The sequence below is a fragment of the Artemia franciscana genome, chromosome 12, assembly GCF_032884065.1.
Source record: "Artemia franciscana chromosome 12, ASM3288406v1, whole genome shotgun sequence".
Taxonomy (NCBI): domain Eukaryota; kingdom Metazoa; phylum Arthropoda; class Branchiopoda; order Anostraca; family Artemiidae; genus Artemia; species Artemia franciscana.
This window is the reverse complement of record NC_088874.1, coordinates 17653594-17674998: the sequence shown is the minus strand read 5'-3', so window position 1 is coordinate 17674998 and position 21405 is coordinate 17653594. Positions and strand designations below refer to the sequence as shown.

Below are 21405 nucleotides of genomic sequence, written 5' to 3'. Positions count from 1 at the left end.
GGTTTCTAATAAATGGCATCAATATCCATCGAGGCTTGCTAAATATAATTTTAGAACTTAATTTTTTATTCTTAAATTTATTTCATTTTCAGAATAGCTACGCAAACTTGATAGAAATTTTGAATCTTTTCATTGTTAAAGAATGGCTCAGAATGTTGATCCAAGATATAGAACCTCTACTATGAAGCCCGAAGATGAAAAATTAGCAATCCCTAAAGGCCATTCTGTCAGCAAGAGGTAGATTGTTATTGTCTGTAACTGACCTTTAAACTAGGGGTCTTGATATTTGTCTGGGAAAAAAGCCTGATTTTGTTTAAGTTTTCTTATAAGCTAGGGTTGAAATCACATTAGATTGGACCAGAAAATATACACTTAGAGGTGAATTTATGACAGGTCATATTATTAGGAGTTGGAGGGGGAAACCGGAAATCTTGGAAAATGCTTAGAGTAGAGAAATTGGGATGAAACTTGGTGGGTAGAATAAGGGTAAAATTCTAGTTTAATTGAATTCTTGCTATCTTGGAAAGGGTTCAGGTTACGAAAATGAAACTTTCAGGGATGAATCTGCAGACTAAAGCATGTCCTGGGAAGGTATTTTGAAGCAACTACCTCCACTCCTTCTCCCTCTAGAGGGCCCTGACCTTTGATGACCTTTAAAAATATGTGTGTTATAAAAGTGAAACCTTGCAAAATAGATCTTCTGCTTAATTGAAGTACAGATAAATTGTTTTCAGCTTCATAACTTTGCTCAATTGAGTTTTATAAGGTCTTAAAGATATGCAAATACATTTCCTAAATTTTGAAAAAAAATATTGATATGGCTCAGAATTCTACTCAAATAACAGGAATTGCATGGTAAAATTCTAGTCTATTGACTTCTTGCTATCTTGGAAAGGGTTTGGGTTAGGAAAATGAAACTTTCAGAGATGGATCTACAGGCTAAAGTATGTCCTGGGAAGGTATTTTAAAGTACCCACCTCCACTCCTTCTCCCTCTAGAGGGCCCTGAAATTTGCCTAAATGACAGGTCTATTACCTATTGAAATTTTGACAAAACAATATTTTACCTTAATTCTTAGTTACCAGTTGCTTTTTCTCTGCCTTTAGTTCTGAAAATGCAATTCCTGTTATTTGAATAGAATTCTGAGCCATATCAATGTTTTTTTTTTAGAATTTAAGAAATATATTTGCATATCTTTAAAACCTTATAAAATGGAATTGAGCAAAGTTATGAAGCTGAAAACAATTTTGTTGTACTTCAATTAAGCAGAAGGTCTATTTTGCAACCATTTCACTTTTATAACACATATATTTTTAAAGGTCATCAAAGGTCAGTGCCCTCTAGAGGGAGAAGGAGTGGAGGTAGTTGCTTCAAAATACCTTCCCAGGACATACTTTAGTCTGTAGATTTATTCCTGTAAGTTTCATTTTCCTAACCTAAACCCTTTCTGAGATAGCAAGAAGTCAATTAACTAGGATTTTACCCTTCATTCAAGCTGTAGATCTGTTTTGACTAGTTTCACTTTTATGACACAAGGATTTTATAAAGTTCATCAAAGGTCACTACCCTCTTGAAAGATATGGAATGGAGGTAGGTACTTCCCAGGATATGCTTTAATCTGTAGACCCATTCCTGAAAGCTTCATTTTCCTAACCTAGCCCCTTTCCAAGATAGTAAAAAGTAGATAAACTTGAATTTTACCCATTTCCACTTTTAAGCTACAAATTAATTAAATATAATATTTGATGCCTCTTTTGTGCTCTTTCTAATTATCTTTGTTACCTTAATTTGAACTTCAGAGCAAAATAAGGTCCAATGTTGGATCTGTTGTGGAGATGGTGGTTGTTGGGGCTATGCCTTTCTTTCTTTTCAGTTAAATGACCTGTTCCTGTTTTGTCTAGATCTGCTTATACTATGATTTTAAAGTAAAATTTAAATTCTTGTTGCCCATGCAACAAGTAAAATTTTGTTTAAAACCTCTTTCTGTCTGACTAGTCTGTGTCATTGAAAGATGATGTTATGCATAATAGACTAACTGATTTGAACTTAAATTTATCAGATTGGCCCATGACATTCAGGGACTCACCCCAAAGCAAGTTTCTTTTTATGAATATAGTGGTTTTGTAGTTAGTCTATTCTTAGACTTCAAAGATGTGTTTAGAGCTTGTGTTTTGTAAGAGTTGACATTAAAGAATAAAAGAGAGCAATTTTCTACAACTGTGTAAGATCATTTTTCCCAAACCCTGGTGGGGTAGGAAAAGAGTTTGTGAGGGCACCATTGTTGAAACATAGACAAGAGGGTCCATTTCCCTCCCCAGATATATTTATGGAGCATTAATGATGATGCAGAGTGTGGCCCTACTCTCACCTCCAAGAAAATACTCTTTTCAAAACAACACTGGTTATAATTTCAGTGTGGGCAGAAATTGTAGAAACCTTGAAACCACTTGACTACATTACAATTCTCTAACATAAGCCAGTAATGGTATCAACTCTGCCACATATGCTGGCAGCATAAGACTACTCTGGTAAAGTTAGGCCTCCCAATAGTGGTTAATACACTTTATGCAGAATATGATAAAAGGGTTGTGACTGTGTTTACAGCCCAGTGACATGCCTTCTGACTAAGAGAGTGCTAGGATAAATGAAATTTAAGACCTCTTGGTAACAATGACCACAGAAAGGTATGAACATGGGAACTATTCTTTTGTAGTTTAGAGTAGACACCACTGAATACTATCAATTTTGGATAGAGTATAAGTAGGTTGGGCATGACAAGCAACATCATCATCCTAGCCCAATTCTTTTAAATATATACATACATATTAATCACTATTTATGAGACACTATGATGGGCAGCTTCAGTTATATCTTAAAGGTTTGGCTTCCTACCCTTCATTGAATCTCCTTTTGAAAACTTTGGCTGATGCTGAGGACACTGTCTTCTTCACTCAAACAGATCCAATCCTTGATAGCTCTCAGGCTAAAAAGGTCTTGTCACAGATCCAATCCTTGATAACCCTGGCTAAAAAGTCTTGTCTACTTCTATAGTTAACTCAGGGCATATACAGCTTCTTAGAGTGACCTAGTGTTTTTCTTTTGTTGGGTACCTGAGTAAAGAACTTGTTTTGAGGTTGTTTAACAAACTGTTTGATTGACAAGTCCAGTGATGCACTTGGTGGCTCTCCTTTGCAAACCATCAATCAGCTGCATATCACTTTTGTAAAAAGGACCAGCAAGGTTGGTTCCAAAGTCAACAACTTGCCTCACAATCATCTTGTATAACGTCATGAAGATTCCACATGATTGGCTAGTAAGTGTTCTTTTAATTTGTCCAAGACTTGAATTTGCTTTGGAAATAATATGGAACTTTAGAAGGTTATTTATAGTGACTTCCAGGTCTTCACTGCTGGTGCAAACTGGGAGAAGAATAGGGGATGATGTCTGGTTATCATTCATAAAATATTGGTGCAGAGGATTATTGTAACAAAAATGAATGGTGATACATTTTATTATATTAACCCTTTCATGACCAAGCCCTCTTTTTTTGAAAAAAAATGACGAAAAATGTGTGATTCCTGACCAAAAAGACACTTGAATATGCTCTGCCAATGTCATTTTCATTTTACTTGTGATTTTGCTGTCTTTTACCACATTATTTTTACATAGTTTGCAGTCTTGGCACATAAATAAGATATGCATTATGACATTGGTGCACCAGTAGACCTTTCTTTTTTTGCTTTGCTTTCATTTGAAGGCTAATACCAGAACAGTGGTGATGAAATCTATCAACAGGTAACATTTTACCCAAAGTTCACCTTCATCATCAACTAATAGCTTATTAATTAAGAGAAATAGCATTCTCTTTGAGTGCTATCATCTCTTGAATTATTACTCTCACATATCTACCATCAGTAATGGTGAATTTTTGGGTAGTCTCTTGTAGTATTTTCTTGAAATACTTTTTAATGTATGTTGCAGGCATTCATCCTTCCAGTGTACAAAAAAAAACTGATTGAAAACATACAATAAACTAGGTAGTGTTGATGAACAGCAATAGAGTACAACAGGGGCAGCCGCATAAAAAAATTCAAAAAACCATGTTGACCAAAGATTATATGTCATTCTTAGGCTTAGAAAAAAAAAACTAATCCCCCAAAAATTCTAAGTCCCCAAAAAGTCCAAAGAATTCTTAGCAGAAAAAATTATGTCCTAAAAATTTTAAGTAAAAAAAATTCAGTGTCCCTATATATTCTATGTCCCCCTCCCCCCAAAAAATTTAAATCAAAAATGGGGGGAGGGGTGTTGGGCCCTGGAGGGGAACTTGGGGAACCAAAATGATGCACAAGCCTGTTAATTAAAAATCAGTGTGCTTAGGACCATTACATTACAAATAGGATACCTGACCGGTTGTCATCATTACAATTTTTTCGAAATCAAAACAAGTTTCATTAACCACAAAGGAATATGTCTGTCCAGAAAGCATCTCAAATCACTGTGGTATGCATATTCTCGGAATAATGCCAAAAAAGGTGCCAGGAAACAAATCACTGATAGTATTTACCATATATCCAAATCCAATTGAGAAATTGATTGTGCAATTAACTTATTACAACACAGTGATAAGATAGATAAGATAATATTTATTTGCAAAAGACTATCATGAGCTCTATAGAGCCGAATTCGCTTTAATGACAACAGATGCTTAACATCTGTTGGCTAGCATCCCAGAAACAATAAATTGATTCTCTAGAATATATTTTTGGGAACATAATATCATCAATCACTTGTTGGCTCAGTCAACTAACTTGCTGTTCTATTACCATAGGAAATCTTGGGTCTCTGCTTAGAAGCTACAAAATCTGTTGTTGGAAAAGGAAACATGCCGCCATCCATAACTGTAGTTACTATAACTCCATCTATGATTTTGGTTTTGTATATGGCAGCATTGGGGGAATCTCCATTCTGTCTGGTCTTTAAAAAAAGTGCTGGTACCAGGATTGATGGGGATACTTGCTGCTTGTATGTGTTGACCCCATACTACTAATGGCTACAATCTCAAAATTGACATGTATTACTATTACAGGAGCTTTGTTCTGTTTTGCACTGACAGTGCTTTCTCTTTGCAAGTGGAAGAATTCAAAGTACAAATTATAAGGATTAGACGTGCATTTTAAAATATCTTTTCTTAAAATTACTTGGTTGAAATTTTTCTATTCCATTGAGCTTGAACTAAGATTTTTTCTTCTTCTTTTTAAGCATTAGGTCACTTTTATTCATAGCAATCTGTAATCTCGCTTATTCAGGTGCTTGAAATATCCATTGCTCTCAACCTGGAAGTTGGCATCATTGAAGTTAATTCTCTCATGAGTGAACACTTATTTATTACTGGTGGTATATTGTAGTCTCCATATGTGTGTTTTATTCAAACAAAAACGCCTTGATTAGAAATGTACAATATGTATGATTAGAAATGTACAATATGAATAAATAGGCATAATAAATTAGGAGACGATCCTGTTTCCTAAATACATTCTAAGACCACACTGGCTATACAGGACGTATGGAACCAAGAAAGGAAAGGATATAATAAATTAAAGATAAAATCAAATAGGTGAGAAAATGAGGATTTTGTCAGCCACTAGCAAAATATGAAGACGAAAAACCAGCAAATATTTCGACAAGGACTTCTGCCAAGTTGTCCTCAGTGCTCATAAAAAAAAAACCTTTCGAATTGAACTAGACAAGAGGAAAGATACTGACTAAAAAAAACAACCAGAAATAAATGAAAGAAAGTTCACCAATTGGATTGGACAAGTTTTCTTTGCCTTGCAATTTAGCCTCTCTGCAACGTCGATTTTAATTAGATATGTGGACAGTTTGTCTTAAATTAGACTGGGCAAGAATATTGATTGAGTCTTTTAATATTAAGTTGTTATAAAGTGGGCTTAATGAAATGTCTCCTGTGTCTCTATTTATAGCCAAATTTCTTTTTATAATTTTTTTTTAATTCTCAATTGCCTCTTTAAAAGATTGTGGTAAGCCATTTCCACTAGATATCAAAGTTGCTTGTTCAAAAAGAACAAAATATTTAGGATTTTTGAAGATATGGAGGTCCAAAACGGAAGCGAAGTTGTCATTTTTGTTTTCAAATCTCAGGGACTTATTTATAAAACGTAAAACAGAAAATAGGGAGCCTGACTCCCTTGATTCAGTTACTCTGGCAATTTCGAAAAAAACTTTCACCACGTTACAATACATCTCGAAACTCAGCGACAAACTTGGGCAATAAAAAAAAACATAATCTGTCAATTTCTTTCAAAACTGAGCAAAAAGTTCATATGGGGGTCCCACGTTCATATGGGAAATTTTACATTGGTAGGACCCATCAACAACTGGGGGAACGATGGCATGAACACAAAATTTCAATAGATAAATCGCTGAGATTTGGAAGCAAAAATGACAACTTTGTTTCTGCTCTGGACCTCAAATTTTGAGGTCCAAAAATTTGAACACAATTTTTTTTGCTTGATGGGGGTCCTTGTCAAATATTTGCTTGTTTTTTGTCTTCATATTTTGCTACTGGCCGACAAAATAATCGTTTTCTCACCTATTGGAATTTTACTTTTCATTTATTATATCCTTTTCTTTCTAGGTTTCATACATCCTGTTACCTGACAGGTTCATGGAATGATCTATCTAAAAAAGAGCTGTTTTGCTAATTTTCAGCTTTGAGGATGGAAGTTCTAGGTAGTTCAAGCACTTCTATGAGCCAAGTTACAAATTGCTATCATGTTAGAAAATTTATCTAAAACTTAAAAGGAAGAAGGTGACAGTTTTATTCAAGCACTACCGAATATGAAGATTTTAATGGAATAAATTAAAAATACTTCTTCTAAAAATGGTCCTGGCAATCTTTGTAATTTATAACTAGGCTTGGTCTAGTTGAAGACTAAGCCTCTCTAATATAGTACCAAACATTTTTACGACTGTTAGACATTGTACTACTGTTATGTGTGCCTGTTTTTAAGTTAAGGGTAGTTTGTCCTTCGGCCCCCCTTCTGAAATTTTTAGGGTAAAGACATGACAATTTGAATGCAATTTCCAAAGATCCGGACTTACACAAACTTAGTGCATTGTCAGAATGGTTTCTTTTATAGGAGGAGGTTTTGTGGCAATATGTGCCTCACATGCAAAAAAAAGTGCAGGTTGTGAAAAACCCATGGAAAATGAAGCTAGCTTGTAAGACAAGCTACTGAAAGCTATATCGGCTACTCGTGAATAACGAGAGAAAAAGCAAGTTATTTAAAAACTGACGACTCTTCCATTATTATATTAAGTTTTATGTTTAAGCTTTACTTGACTTACTTAGATTTAGGTGTCCTGCTGGGCGCTGCTCGGCGTAGAGAGTGACGTCTGCCTCCTCTATCCACTTCGGTTCATTGCAAGGATTTGCGCTTCACTCGGCCTGATGTTTGCCTTTGCTAGGAACTCGGATTGGCTGTCTGACTATCGTTTCCTTGGTCGGCCGTGACTTCTCATCCGACCGGTTTCGATAGGGTCAAAGTCAGAGATCGTCTTTGCGGGTAAGTGTGGGGGTATTTGAAGTAGATGTCCAAACCGTCGTCAGGTACCCTTGACTGCTTGGGTAGGAAACACTGACTGCTTGGTGAGATGCATTACTCACGAGGTCAAACCATCGTAGACCTTCTATCCTTCACAGGCTCTTCGACTGGAATCCATCGACGGGCATTAGGGTGAGGGCTGATGCTTGCCACGTCTCACCTTCATAAAGCATCACAGAACCGACGAGGAGGTTTAAAATTTGCAGTTTTGTTGAACGACTGATATTCGGTTTTCGGCAAAGTGATGGTTCAACCTTGCCATGTCAGAAGACCCTTTGGATAACCTTGCTTGCAGCTCGGGGAGAAGTGAGCCAATTGAAGAAATCGTGGATCCCAGGTAAGTGAACATTAGGACAACTTCCATGCTATTTGTTCTATCCAGGCTGGCTGGAGAACTGACAGCAGGACAAGCCGGTTCTATGGCCATATCGTTTTATTCCACTTTATCAGCAGTCCCACATTTGTGGACTCTTCTCTTAAGATTCGAAGCGCTTCCAGCAACTGATCCATGGAGTCTGCTAGGTTGGCCAAGTCGTCAGGAAAATCAGCATTTGAGATGACACAATCTCTAAACTTGAGTTCAAAGTTGAAAAGTGAAGGCATATTTGCATAACGTGGTCTATAATGACAATTAAGGGTTCTGGGGCCATTGAACATCCTTGACGTATCCTTGTCTTGATTTGGAAGGCTGGGCTGTGCTGGCCATTGACTTGAACAGTTAATGTATAAGCCAGTGTTAATAATTTGTCTTAGTCATTCTCTTGTATAATTCACAGCTGCTATAGATTCCTTGTAGTACTACTACTGCTACTAAGTCACTACAGCACCAAGCTGCCTGAGACCAACACAGTTCCAGATGCCCCTCCTCTATCCCAATCTGTTCAAAGCTCCCCTTCTTACACACCTTCCCCCTCTCTCAAAAAAGTTCCCATCCCAACCGAGGATGTCGTGCTTTTCATTTAGCTTTAGACGGTTTGTCAAAAAGGACAATGTTTGTCAACCTGTCATCCTTCATTCATAGAAAGTACCCTAGCCATCTCAGCCTTTCTCTCATTATAGCTCTAGAAAACGGGATTAAACCACACTTTTCGCACAGCCTACTGTTTCACATACGGTCTGCCAATCGGGTACCCAAAACAACCCATAGGCAATTTCTCTGGAAAACATCTTGTAAATCATCCTCCGTTTTTCAGAGCATCCATGCTTTAGAACTTTAATTGGCTACTGTCATTGCTGTAGCTTCCAATATTCTAATCTTAGTTAGCAGACTTATCTTCCTATTCTTGCAAACTTTTTTCAACTGTGAAAAAACACCCTGGGCATTGGCCATTCTACTTTTAACGTCTTCACTGCCCCCGCCGTCTTTACTAATAATACTACCAGTGTAAATGAAGCTGTCCACTTGATTGATCTTTTCGTTAACCAACGTAATTTTTTTTCATCTTCACGCTTCCTGACTTAGTCTTCTTAACGTCAATGTCTAAACCAATTTTTGTGTTTGAACTCGCAAAACCTCTAAAACTTCATTCATTTTGCTTTCACAATATAGGATGCATAAATCATCAGCATACTTTAAGTCCAGGAAAATTTTACTTCCCCATTTAATTATGTGTTCTCCCATTCCCTTTGCCTTGTTCCTTAAGACAGAGTCCATCAAATTGATCCATATAAATGGAGATAGAACACAACCCTGCTTAACTCCTGGTTTAATATGAAACCAGCCAGTAACCTCATTTCTTACCTTAACCGCTGCAGTCTTATTCTCGTACATAGCACTATTTGCTTTAGTGTATTCGTCCGGTATACGGTACAAAGATAAGACCTTGGATAAAGCTCTTCTATCAGATGAATTGAATGCTTGCTCGTAATCTATAAAAGTGAGGACTAAAGGAGTTCGATGACTGAGGCGCTTGTAAATCTTCCCAAGAGTGAAAATTTGGTCTACGTATCCCCTCCCCTTCTTAAAATCATTCTTCTCTTAAGACTTTATCTTCAGCAGCTTTAAGTCTAAAAAGTATCATCATACTAAGTAATTTTCTAACTACAGTAACCAGGCTAATGCCTCTATAATTACTTTGTCAACTCTTATCACCTTTCTTATACAGAGGGTTTTCCTAAAATCGCTAAGTACTTCTCTTTTTTCAAAAGTCATATTCATATCATTCAGTAGCTTATTTCTAACCTCATAACCATCATATTTAAGAATCTCCTTTACCACACAATCAGCATGTGGGGCCACACAAAGTATTTTTTAAAGCTTTTAGTTTTTTCAGTAATTCCTTGAAGAAATTAAATAAAGAACAAGTCTTTTCAACTGAAAGTAAGAAGCAATATTGAAACTTGAAACGAACAGAAATTATTACGTATATGAAGGAGTTTGCCCCCCTCCTCAACACCTCGCTCTTTACGCTAAAGTATTTTAGTACTTTTAAAAAGTGTCTTGTTGTTCTAATTAAACGGCCATTTTGTTTCAGGAGTCATTCTTAAAGAACTGGGATAAAATTCAAACTTTAGCGTAAAGAGCTAGGTGTTGAGCAGGGAGCAACCCCCTTCATATGTGTTATAATTTCTGTTCGTTTTAAGTTTTAATGTTACTCCTTACTTTAAGTTGAAAAGACTTGTTTTTTTTAATTTGTTTTCTGATCATTTCTAAAATAATGCGAGGAAATCTGACCCTACCTCCTCAGAGAAATCCCCTCACCATGGAGATATCCTCTAGACAATTCAATCCCTGTGAAAATTTATCGCGAACAATTACCCTTAACAACTCTACGCGTAAAATTGAAACGAAAAAGAGAAAGTAAGGCATATAAAAAGAATTTTTATGTAACAATTCTGGCAAATACCTGCTGTGTATAATTTCCCCTGACAAGTTTACTTCCTGGAAACTTCCCTCCCCATGGAAAATTTCCCCCGTGGAAAAACCCCGGCAGAAAATTTGAACCGCCCCCCACCCGAAAATTTGAACCGCCCCCCACCCGAAAATTTGAACCGCCCCCCACCCGAAAATTTATGCATGCATACCAATAAAAAATACTATGCGTAAACAATGGGTAAATTTTATAACTTAAATACCTTTCCCATGGGGCTTGGGGGGTCATGTTATACCCAAAGGTTTAGTCATTAGATCTTTCAACTATGATGAACAAAATGGCTATATCAAATTTTGATCAGACAATTTGGGAAAAAAGTGGCAGGGGAAGTGCCCTTGTTGCCCTCCAATTTTTTTATTCAGTTAAAAAGGGCACTAGAACTTTTAATTTTCCGTTTGAAAGAGCCCTCTTCAGATATTCTAGGACCACTGGGTCGATATGATAACCCCTGGGAAAAACACAACAAAAAAATACAAATAAACACGCATCCATGACATTTCTTCTGGCAAAAAAAAATGCATAATTCCACATTTTTGCAGATAGGAGCTTCGAACCTATTCATTAGGGTTCTTTGATACGCTGAATCTCATGGTATGATTTTCATTAATATCACTTCACTTTTAGAGGGTGTTTTTTCAGATTTTTCTTTTGGTTGTTATTAGGTAAATGAGGGAGTTGCCCCCTCCTCACTATCTCGCTCTTTACGCTAAAGTGTTTGTGAATTTGTAAAAAGCGTATTATTCCACCTAAGTGGTCATTAATAATTGGAACCAAATGGCAAAAATTAGCGTAAAGAGTAAGATACTGGGAAGGGGGCAACCCCCTCATATACGTAGTAATTTCTGTTCAAGTATTAGTGTTGTTCCTCACTTTCAGTTGGAAAAACTTTTTTTTTTTTTTTTTTTTTTTTTTAATAAGAACCACAAGCCGAAGACATACAATATCTTTGGATTATTATCACATAAAAATCATAGTTAAGAATCTGCTTAAGATAATATTAAATGATAAGATTGGCCAAAAAATAAGACAAACAAATTATTGTCTATATTGGTCATTATTTAACAAAACTTTAACTTTAGCGTAAAGAGCAAGGTACTGACGAGGGGAAGAAACTCCCTCATGTACGTAACATGAGGGGGTTCGCCCCTCGTCAATACCTCGCTCTTTACGCTAAAGTTCGAATTTTGCTCCAATTCTTTAAGAATGCCCCCTGAATCCCAAAAGCAGTTTAATTAGAATAAATAGCTCTTTTGAAATTACTAAAAATACTTTAGCGTAAAGAGCGAGGCATTGACGACAGGGTAAAACCCTAATATACGTAATGATTTCTGTTCGTTTTAAGTTTTAATGTTGCTCCTTCCTTTCAGTTGAAAAAACTTGTTTTTTAATTTAATTTCTTTTTTGTTTTTATGCCACTTGTATCTACCAAGTAACATATAGCGATCGCAAATTCTGTCGGTCGGTCGGTCTGTTGGTTTGTCTGTCCCGGTTTTGCTAGTTTAAGCACTTCCAGGAAAGTTGGGACGATGAAATTTGGCAGGCGTATCAGGAACCAGACCATATTAAATTATAAATTGTCATTTCCCCGATTCGATCATCTGGGGGGGGGGGAGTGGGGGGGGGGACGGTGAAATCGGAAAAATTAGAAAAAATGAGATATTTTTAGCTTACGAACGGGTGATTGGATCGTAATGAAATTTGACGTTTGGAAGGATATCGCGACGCAGAGCTCTTACTTTAAATCCTGACCGAATCCGGTGACATTGGGGGTAGTTGGGGGGGGGGCTAAAATATTGGAAAACGCTTAGAGTGGAGGGATCGAGATGAAACTTGGTGGGAAAAATAATCACAAGTCCTAGATACGTGATTGACATAACTAGAATGGATTTGCTCTCTTTTGGGGAGCTGGGGGGGGGTGGGTTAATTCTGAAAAATTAGAAAAAATGAGCTATATTTAACTTACGAAGGAGTGATCGGATCTAGTGATGAAATTTCATATTTAGAAGGACCTTGTAACTCAGATCTCTTAATTTAAATTCCGGATGAAACTTGGTGAAACTTGGTGGGAAGAATAAGCACAAGTCCAAGATACGTGACTGACATAACCGGACCGGATCTGCTCTGTTTGGTGGAGTTGAGGGGGGGGGGGCAATTCGGAAAAATTAGAAAAAATGAGGTATTTGTAACTTACGAACGGGTGATCGGATCTTAATGAAATTTGATATTTAGAAAGACCTTGTGCTTCAGAGCTCTCTTTGTAAATCCCTACCAGTTCTGTTGAAATTGGGGGGACTTGGGGGGGGTGGAATTCTTGGAAAGCGTAAAAATTGAGATATCTTTATTTTACGAATGGGAGATCGGATCTTAATGAAACTTGATATATATGAAACTATATAATGAAACTTGATATATAGAAGGATCTTATGTCTCAAATGCTCCATTTTCAGTTCGAATTGGATCCAGGGACATAGGAGGTGAGGGGGGAAACAGAAATCTCGGAAACCGGAAATCTTGGAAAGCGCTTGGAGTGGAGAGATCGGGATGAAACTGGATGGGAAGAATAAGCACAAGTTATGGATACGTGATTGAAATAAATGGAACGGATCTGTTCTCTTTGGGGGAGCTGGGGAGTGTTAGTTTGGAAAAACTAGAAAAATTGCGGTATATTTATGTCTCAGAGCTCTTATTTCAAATCTCGACCAGTTCTGTTGACATTGGGGGGAGTTCGAGGGGGAAACCGGAAATCTTGGAAAACGCTTAGAGTGGAGAGATCGGTATGAAACTTGGTGGGTAGAATAAGTAAATGTCGTAGATACGTGATTAACGTAGCCGTACTGGATTCGCTCTCTTTGGGGAGTTAGGGGGTGGGGTTCAGTTCTTTGGTGAGTTTGGTGCTTCTGGACATGCTAGGACGATGGAAATTGGTAGGCGTGTCAGGGAGCTGCACGAATTGACTTGATAAAGTCGTTTCCCTTGATTCGGCCATCTAGAGGGCTGAAGGGAGAGGAAAATTTTAGAAAAAATGAGGTATTCTTAACTTACGAGTGGGTTATCTTAATGAATTTTGATATTTAGAAGGACCTTGTGACTGAGAGCTCTTATTTTAAATCCCGACCGGCATTAAGCCTCAGATTTTCCTTTTTAATCAATCTATTGATTCTTAGAATTTTGCTAGAGCTCATACCATATGAGCTCTTGGCTCTTCCGGCCTCGTCACAAGTGCCATATGAGCTCTTAGCTCTTGATATATAATGCTTGGAAATTCGTCATTATATATTTAAGAGAATGGGAGTTCTCTTCTCCCATGAAAAATTCCTCCATGGAAAGATCCTCCCAAGATGACCTCTCCCCCTGGCCCCCACCAGAAAAATGCCCCCTTAAAATGTCTCTATACTTCCCAATAACCAAGACTATATGTAAAAAATGGGCAAAGTTCATAACTTGCTGCCCTTCCCCAGGGAATTGTGGGGGATTAAGTCGTGCTCAAAGACATACTTATTAGATTTTCCGACTATGTTGAACAAAATGGCTATCTCAAAATTTTGATCCGGTGAATTTGGGAAAAAATGAGCGTGGGAGGGGGCCTAGGTGCCCTCAAAATTTTTTGGTCACTTAAAAATGTTGCTAGAATTTTTAATTTCCGTTTGAATGAGCCTTCTAGCGAAATCTTAGGACCACTGGGCTTATATGATCACCCTTGGGGAAAAAAAACAAATAAATATTCATCCATGATCTTTCTTCTGTTAAAAAATACGAAATTCCGCATTTTTGCCGAAAGGAGCTTGAAACCTCTACAGTAAGGTTCTTTGATACACTGAATCTGGTAGTTTGATTGTCATTAAGATTCTATGATCTTTAGGGGTGTTTCTACCTTTTTTCGAAAATAAGGTAAATTTTGTTACGCTCTTAAATTTTGATTGGTATGACTAAACTTGATGAAACTTATATATTTAAAATCAGCATAAAAATCCAATTCTTTTGATGTATCTATTTGCATCAAAACTATGTTTTTTAGAGTTACGGTTACTATTGAGGCGGGTCGATCCTTACTTACAGTTCGTTACCACGAACTGTTTGATTTATAATAGTTTGAATCTAGTGCCAGATACCGCTAGACAGGACTACGTTAGACCAGTGTCCTGAGTTTGCTTTCTGCGTAGTCAAATCTTGTCTTCTCACGAATAACGGTCCGATAGCTTTCTGCTAGTCGCGAGTAATGTAAATAAACTGTTGAAAGCGAAGAATACTTCACTATCCCGATCGTGAAAAAAAGTTCTGAACAGAAATTTACTGGTCCCGGTTAGATATAACAAGGTAAGTTAATCCAATAGTCTTTATATTTGTATTATTAGATGTGTGAAGAGTAATGGGATTTATATTTCCTTGTAATATAGACATTTTATATTTTTGCGTAACTGCATTCTTAGTAGACTATGATAAAAAAAAAAAAAGGCCAAAGCATTTGAATTCTTCGTAGCTATATTCGAATATCATGACTCAATAAATTTATTGGATTTAGCTCTTGTTGTCACTTTACTTTCTCTGCATATTTCTTATTATTACTTTATCTTGTAGGTTACAGCAAGATTTGATGACACTTATGGTGAGTTTGAACTTTTTTAATTGATACTTTAAGTATGGAAATTTAATCACTTTTCAGGTTTCGAAGAATATTTATTGGTGCTATTCAAACTCAGTAGCTTAAATTAAATCTCCGAAAAAGTAAAGAAAAAAGCATCATGGAAAATTAAGATCATGTTGAGGTCCTCGCAAATTTCCAAAGTACAGAATTGGACCAATGGTATTTTTGTATTTTTTTTTCTCCAAAGTTTTACTTGACTGAATTTTATCCAAGTTGGATTTTGCTTTGTTTAAGCCCAGTAGGGCTTAACAAATCTCCTTGGTTTAAATTTTGGGGGGTGTGATATATTTTTTGTGCAACTTTCTTTTGTAGGACTTGAGTTGATATGAAAGCACAATTTTATTTTGTGATCAGGGGAAATAGCGGTGGGGGGGGGTCTATATCCCCCCATTTTTATTTGGGGTGGATTTAAATTCCCAGACCCTCCGGGTTAAACTACATCATTTGATTAGGCAATAAAAATTGACCTCGTTAAATTTCTTTCCAAGCCATCACAAGCACTACATAATTTTTCTTAACTTCTTGGTATAAGAGTTAGTATGTATTCCATGGATGAAACGACATTAATGTTGATACTCTGTGTGACTTCAATAAAATTGAAATAGCAGAAGAAATATGTTATCGTTACCCACTTCCATGCCTGTAAAAGTTATTTCCAGTCACCATAGGTACACACAGCTTTAACCTTCTGAAATTAAGTACAAAATTGATAATTCAATTCAATCATATATATTTAAACAAAAAAACACATAACAACTGTACGTAATCTGCCAGTAAAGCACAAAAAGTGCTTGGCTAGGGCAGAAACTTAACTAAAGAATAATTAAACAATCAACAAACAAAAACAACGAATCAACTGGGTTTATCAAAAAAGAAAAAAAGGGGGGTGACGAAGAGAAAGAAAAGAAAAGAAAAAGACCGACTAAGGGACTGACGCCCTTATACCCCCGGCTATTAAAGACTTTCAATGTTTTGGTATTTCCATTGAGACTGCCATTCCCTAAACATCTACCCTTAGCTTTGAATATGGGCTTTTTTTTATTGGGCATTGACAGAGGCATTAAATCGTAACAATCAAACCGCCCATGACCACTGCCTAAAAAAATAATTTATGAATAGAAAAATACTTTTATTCTTAAAAGAAAAACGAACATGTTGAAGAAGTGTTTTTTTGAGGCCGAATGATTGTTTTTATTGGTGTTTTGTAACAGAGTGTCTGAACTTACTATTAGTTTACTATTAGTTATTTTACAAGTTGTCTAGCCTTTGTCTTCCTCTTAGACTTTCATTTTTGTAGATGAGTTCTGATAAGTCGGTATCTGCTTTCCCAGATGGAGATAATCTTCTTTCTTGGACGGCCACCATTCAAGGGCCAAAAGACACTGTAAGTTTTTTTAAGAGCTGTTTGGTGTTTATATATATATCTTAAATTTAGTATGTAAAATCTAGTCGAAACATTTTCAAGCTTTTCTAAGTAATAGCGCTTCTCGGTTATTTTGGTTTTCAGCTAATTTTTATGGCATATTCAAGTTAATTCATATAGTTTCTTTGACCTTTGTATCAAAAAACATTGTTCGAGCTTAGTTTTTTTATAGAGGGATAGTGTCTTTAAATAGTTTTGTTTTAATTTTCTGCCAATTTTTTCTTTCTAGTTTATTTTTTTACTTAGTGTGATATTTTGATACTTCTGAATAGTTTGAATAGGACACCTCTGGTATGCCTTTTTCTTTTCTTTTAGTATATTTCTTTTTGATTAATTATTTTGTCCGTTAGTTTCCTTCCTTTTCCTGGTTTTCAGTTCCATTAAAATATTTTAGACTATAGGGTCCAAAGTTTGACGCTTTTTCCCAAAAACTTGCTTGGATCCTTTCCAGGGTCAGGAATATTGGAATTCCTGATTAATCCCTTACAGCTTTTAGGGAGAGCCGGGATATTACAGCTTGGTTATTTATACTTTTCATTTTAAAGATGGACTTTATAAGAATGTGGTTGGCAACTCATTTCTCAAAATACGTATAGCGTTCTAGAAAATTACAGGGTTCATATATCTTAGGAGGTGGTTCGCCCTTATCACTTTCAAGTGCTTAACTGTAATAACGGGGATTTCTAAAAAATCATCTCCTTGAAAAATATCTCAATCAATCAATGTGGCAAATCAATCAATCCTTCTCACAAAACTAATAAATTATGATTACTTAATTGCATTTTTGGCCAAGTAGTTCCTTTTAAACAAAGGATTACCGAAATAAGTTACATTCTAGAAAGAAAATATGGGATTTTCTTTTTAGGATTGCCAGGCCAGTGTATACTCAGTAATGCTTTGATCCTCCTGATCTACGTTAACCTCCTGATACTTTAGTTGAGAACAGCTTGGCCCAGTCGTTCATTTTTAACAAAATATTACCGAAATAAGTTACATTCTAGAAAGAAAATAGGGGATTTCCTTCTTAGGTTTGCCAGGCCAGTGTATACTCAGTAATGCTTTGATCCTCCTGATCTACGTTAACCTCCTGATACTTTAGTTGAGAACAGCTTGGCCCAATGGTTCCTTCTTAACAAAAGCTTACCGAAATAAGTTACATTCTAGAAAGAAATTGTCTTTCTAGGATTGCCAGGCCAGGGTATACTCAGTAATGCTTTGATCCTCCTGATCTACGTTGGCCTTCTGATATTTTAGTTGAGGACAGCTTGGCCCAGTGGTTCCTTTTTAACAAAATATTACCGAAATAAATTACATTCTAGAAAGAAAATATGAGATTTTCTTTCTAGGATTGCCTGGGCATACTCAGTAATGCTTTGATCCTCCTGATCTACGTTGGCCTCCTGATACTTCAGTTGAGAACAGCTTGGCCCAATGGTTCCTTTTTAACAAAAGCTTACCGAAATAAGTTACATTCTAGAAAAAAAATATGGGATTTTCTTTCTAGGATTGCCAGGCCAGGGCATACTCAGTAATGCTTTGATCCTCCTGATATACGTTTGCCTCCTGATACTTTAGTTAAGGACAGCTTGGCCCAGTGGTTCCTTTTTAACAAAATATTACCGAAATAAGTTACATTCTAGAAAGAAAATATGGGATTTTCTTTCTAGGATTGCCAGGCCAGGGCATACTCAGTAATGCTTTGATCCTCCTGATCTACGTTGGCCTCCCGATACTTTAGTTGTGAACAGCTTAGCAAAAGGTTTTATATTTTAGAGGTTTGAAAGTATTAAACATTAACTTTAGGTTAAACGTTACCTATAGCCTTTGTAAATTAAGCAACAGGCTTAAAGCTAATGAAAAAAAAATATTGCAGGTATACGAAGGACTTTCTTATAAATTATCCCTGTCATTCCCGGATGGATACCCTTATTCAGCGCCAGTAGTGAAATTTTCAACTCCCTGCTTCCATCCAAATGTTGATACTAATGGAAACATTTGCCTGGATATATTGAAGGAGAAGTGGTCGGCCTTGTATGATGTCAAAAGTGTTCTAATTTCTATTCAAAGTCTATTGGCAGGTAATACTCGCCGTTTTTTATTCGTTTTAAAAAAAACTACAGAGCACACACAGGGCCAGTATGCGACCTTCTAGTCTTGGAACTGCGGCTCACTAAACGTTTTTGAAAAGACAAAACATTAAAATACATCTCGAAAAGTTGTTTGGCTTATTTAATTTTTAAAATTAAAACACAAAGAAATATTATTATTTATTGTATAAGATATGGATAAAGACAACACAAATAGAAATATACATTATGCAAACTACTGCGAAAAATGCAGAACTAAAACAAACAGTACTTACTAAATAAGCAATGTTTATCCCCCCCCTGAAACCCTCTAAGAGACGAGAAAATCATTTGTGCTTTTACTGAAGACTAAGTAGAAGCTTAAACAGAGAGTTCTGCTTTTTCAACTATGGGCTGTTTAATTAGAGTAATAAGCTTTTTTAAAATTTCTATAAAACAAACTTCAGTATTAAGAGTGAGGTATTGAGGAGGGGGCAACCACCTAATATACCTAATAATTTCTGTTCGTTTTAAGTTTTAATGTTACTCCTAACTTTCAGTCGAAAAAACTTGTTTTTTTGTTGCGAGAGCAACACTGGTTTTGTCTTTTTTTTTTCTTTTTTTTTCTCTTTTTTTTAGCACCCCGATTTCAGCTTATTCCTAGAAGTGGTAAGGGTCTAACCTCTGCAGTTTTTACGGAAAGTCTGGACCTTAGGTCGGGTTGTTGAATATGACTGCATTTTGAAAAGCTTCGTAGAGCTTTTGCCTGGGGCCAAAAAGGATGGTTTTTGCTTGTCCTTGAGCCAGAGCCTATAGTGCGTGAAGTGACTTAGAGTTTTATAGCCTATTAGAGAGAGAACTATCTGGTGTTGTGCAGTCAAGCTTTTGTTTCACCAAACCATGTTTCTGCTTTCAAATGGAAAGCTCTGTTCTAGCAGGCAGGCACCGCTTTCAAATTGAAGATGGACTAAAATCTATAAGTGTTAAATATATGCGGCAGTTACCCGGCCCCGCAGTCAATATATCTTCTTTGAGTGATAAATAAAAGAAATTACAGAAATAAAGTGCTGCCATCTATTTTTTCTTCCCGTTTCTGTGCGTGATTTCAGCTGAGTTTATCATTCGGTTTTTCGCACTTGGGATTGCGGTAGAGAAATGGTATCAGATGCACCTCTTAAACGTTAAAAGTTTTCTCATTGCTAAAGAAATTAGAGTTCATCCTTTGCTCCTTTCTAAGTGATGACGTTTGAAACTTGGCCTACGGCAAAAACGTCAACTTTTGAACTAAGATCAGATAGATTCTTTTTCGATAGCAGTCGATAGCTCTTAATGAGCTGATCAAAGTATATATTATCTATTTCTCGGTAGAAAAACTCTTTCATGAGATATACCAGTTTGAAAGTTTAAAGGGATTGACAGCTTCAATAGAAAGGTACACATTGAAGCCAAAAACAGGCCGATACCAATTGCGAGACATAAGATCCTTACAGATCAACAACCTCAGCGTTTAAACGAAGCGAGGAATCAAAACCAAAGTGTTGCTGACGAAGCCGAACAAAGCTTGCCGCAACACCTCACGTTGCCCATGCAACGCAGGACTAGTTTTATTTAGTTTTTGATTGCTTTTTAAATAATGCCGGCAAATCCATCTCGCCTTCCATGGAAAATTTCCTTCACGGACGAAAAACTAATCGTTCTTTATTGATAATTAAATGACAAAAAAACAGGTATATCCAACCGAAATTAAGGAGCAATATTAAAACTTAAAATGAATAGAAATTATTACGTACTTGAGGGGGAATTCCTCCTCCTCAATACCAGGTTTTTATGCTAAAGTTTGACTGTTTGTTCTAATTGTTTAAGAATGACTCCTGAACCACAAGGGCTGTTTAATTAGAGTAATAAGCGTTTTTAAAAGTTATAAAAAAGCTTCAGTGTAAAGATAGAGGTAGCTAATAATTTCTATTCATTTTAAGTTTTAATGTTGCTCTTTACTTTCAGTTGAAAAAACTTGTTTTTTATTTAATTACTGATCGCTTTTTATATAATGCTGGGAAATCCAGCTCCCCCTCGATGGAAAATTCCCTTCCCCCATGATGTACTCCTCCACGGAAAGATCCTCCTACATATCCCCTCCCCCCACCGCCACCAGAAAAAGTTCATAGCTTGTATCTCTTCCTTCGGGGTCTGTAGGGGATCAAGTCACCCTCACTTGCATAGTCATTAGATCTTTCGACTATGCTGAACAAAATGGCTATCTATAAATTTTGATTGGATGACTCTGAAAAAAGGGCTCGGGAGGGAGCCTAGCTGCCCTCCAATATTGTCGGTCACATAAAAGGGGCAGTAAAACTTTTGATTCCCGGTAAAAATAAGCCTTTTCTTAATCTTCTACGATCACTGGTACGATATATCACCCATGGGAAAAAAAACACGCATCTGTGATCTTGCTTTTGGCAAAAAAAAAAATCAAAATTCATACTTTTTGTATATAGGAGCTTGAGACTTCTTCATTAGGGTACTCTGATGTGCTGAATCTTATGGTGCGATTTTAATAAGGTCACTTGAAGTTTTGGGTGTGTTTCCCCCCTTTTTCAAAAATAGATTAAATTTTCTGAGGCTCGTAACTGTTGAAGGATATAATTAAACTTGATTAATTTTATGAATTTTGAATAAGTTTCGAAATTCGATTTTTTCATCTAAAATTGTTTTGATAACAGCTTTGAATGACTCATTAAATGTTTAGAACTCAGAACGTAGCGGCAGTGGCCTAAAA

The 21405-nt window shown here is 36.4% G+C and overlaps 1 protein-coding gene across 2 annotated transcripts in view; it reads left to right on the top strand.

Moving 5' to 3' along the window:
• The first annotated feature begins 75 nt into the window (after positions 1 to 75).
• LOC136033780 (ubiquitin-conjugating enzyme E2 C-like) overlaps positions 76 to 21405 on the top strand; it is a 50767-nt gene continuing 29437 nt past the window's right edge. The window contains exons 1-4 of one of the 2 annotated variants that reach the window (XM_065714682.1): positions 82 to 237; positions 15074 to 15101; positions 16438 to 16524; positions 18437 to 18641. In XM_065714682.1, coding sequence (XP_065570754.1) covers positions 143 to 237; positions 15074 to 15101; positions 16438 to 16524; positions 18437 to 18641 — 415 coding nt within the window. In that variant the 5' untranslated portion in view covers positions 82 to 142. Of the gene's footprint in view, positions 238 to 15073; positions 15102 to 16437; positions 16525 to 18436; positions 18642 to 21405 lie in introns of both variants that reach the window. The other variant, XM_065714681.1, reaches the window with a different exon arrangement.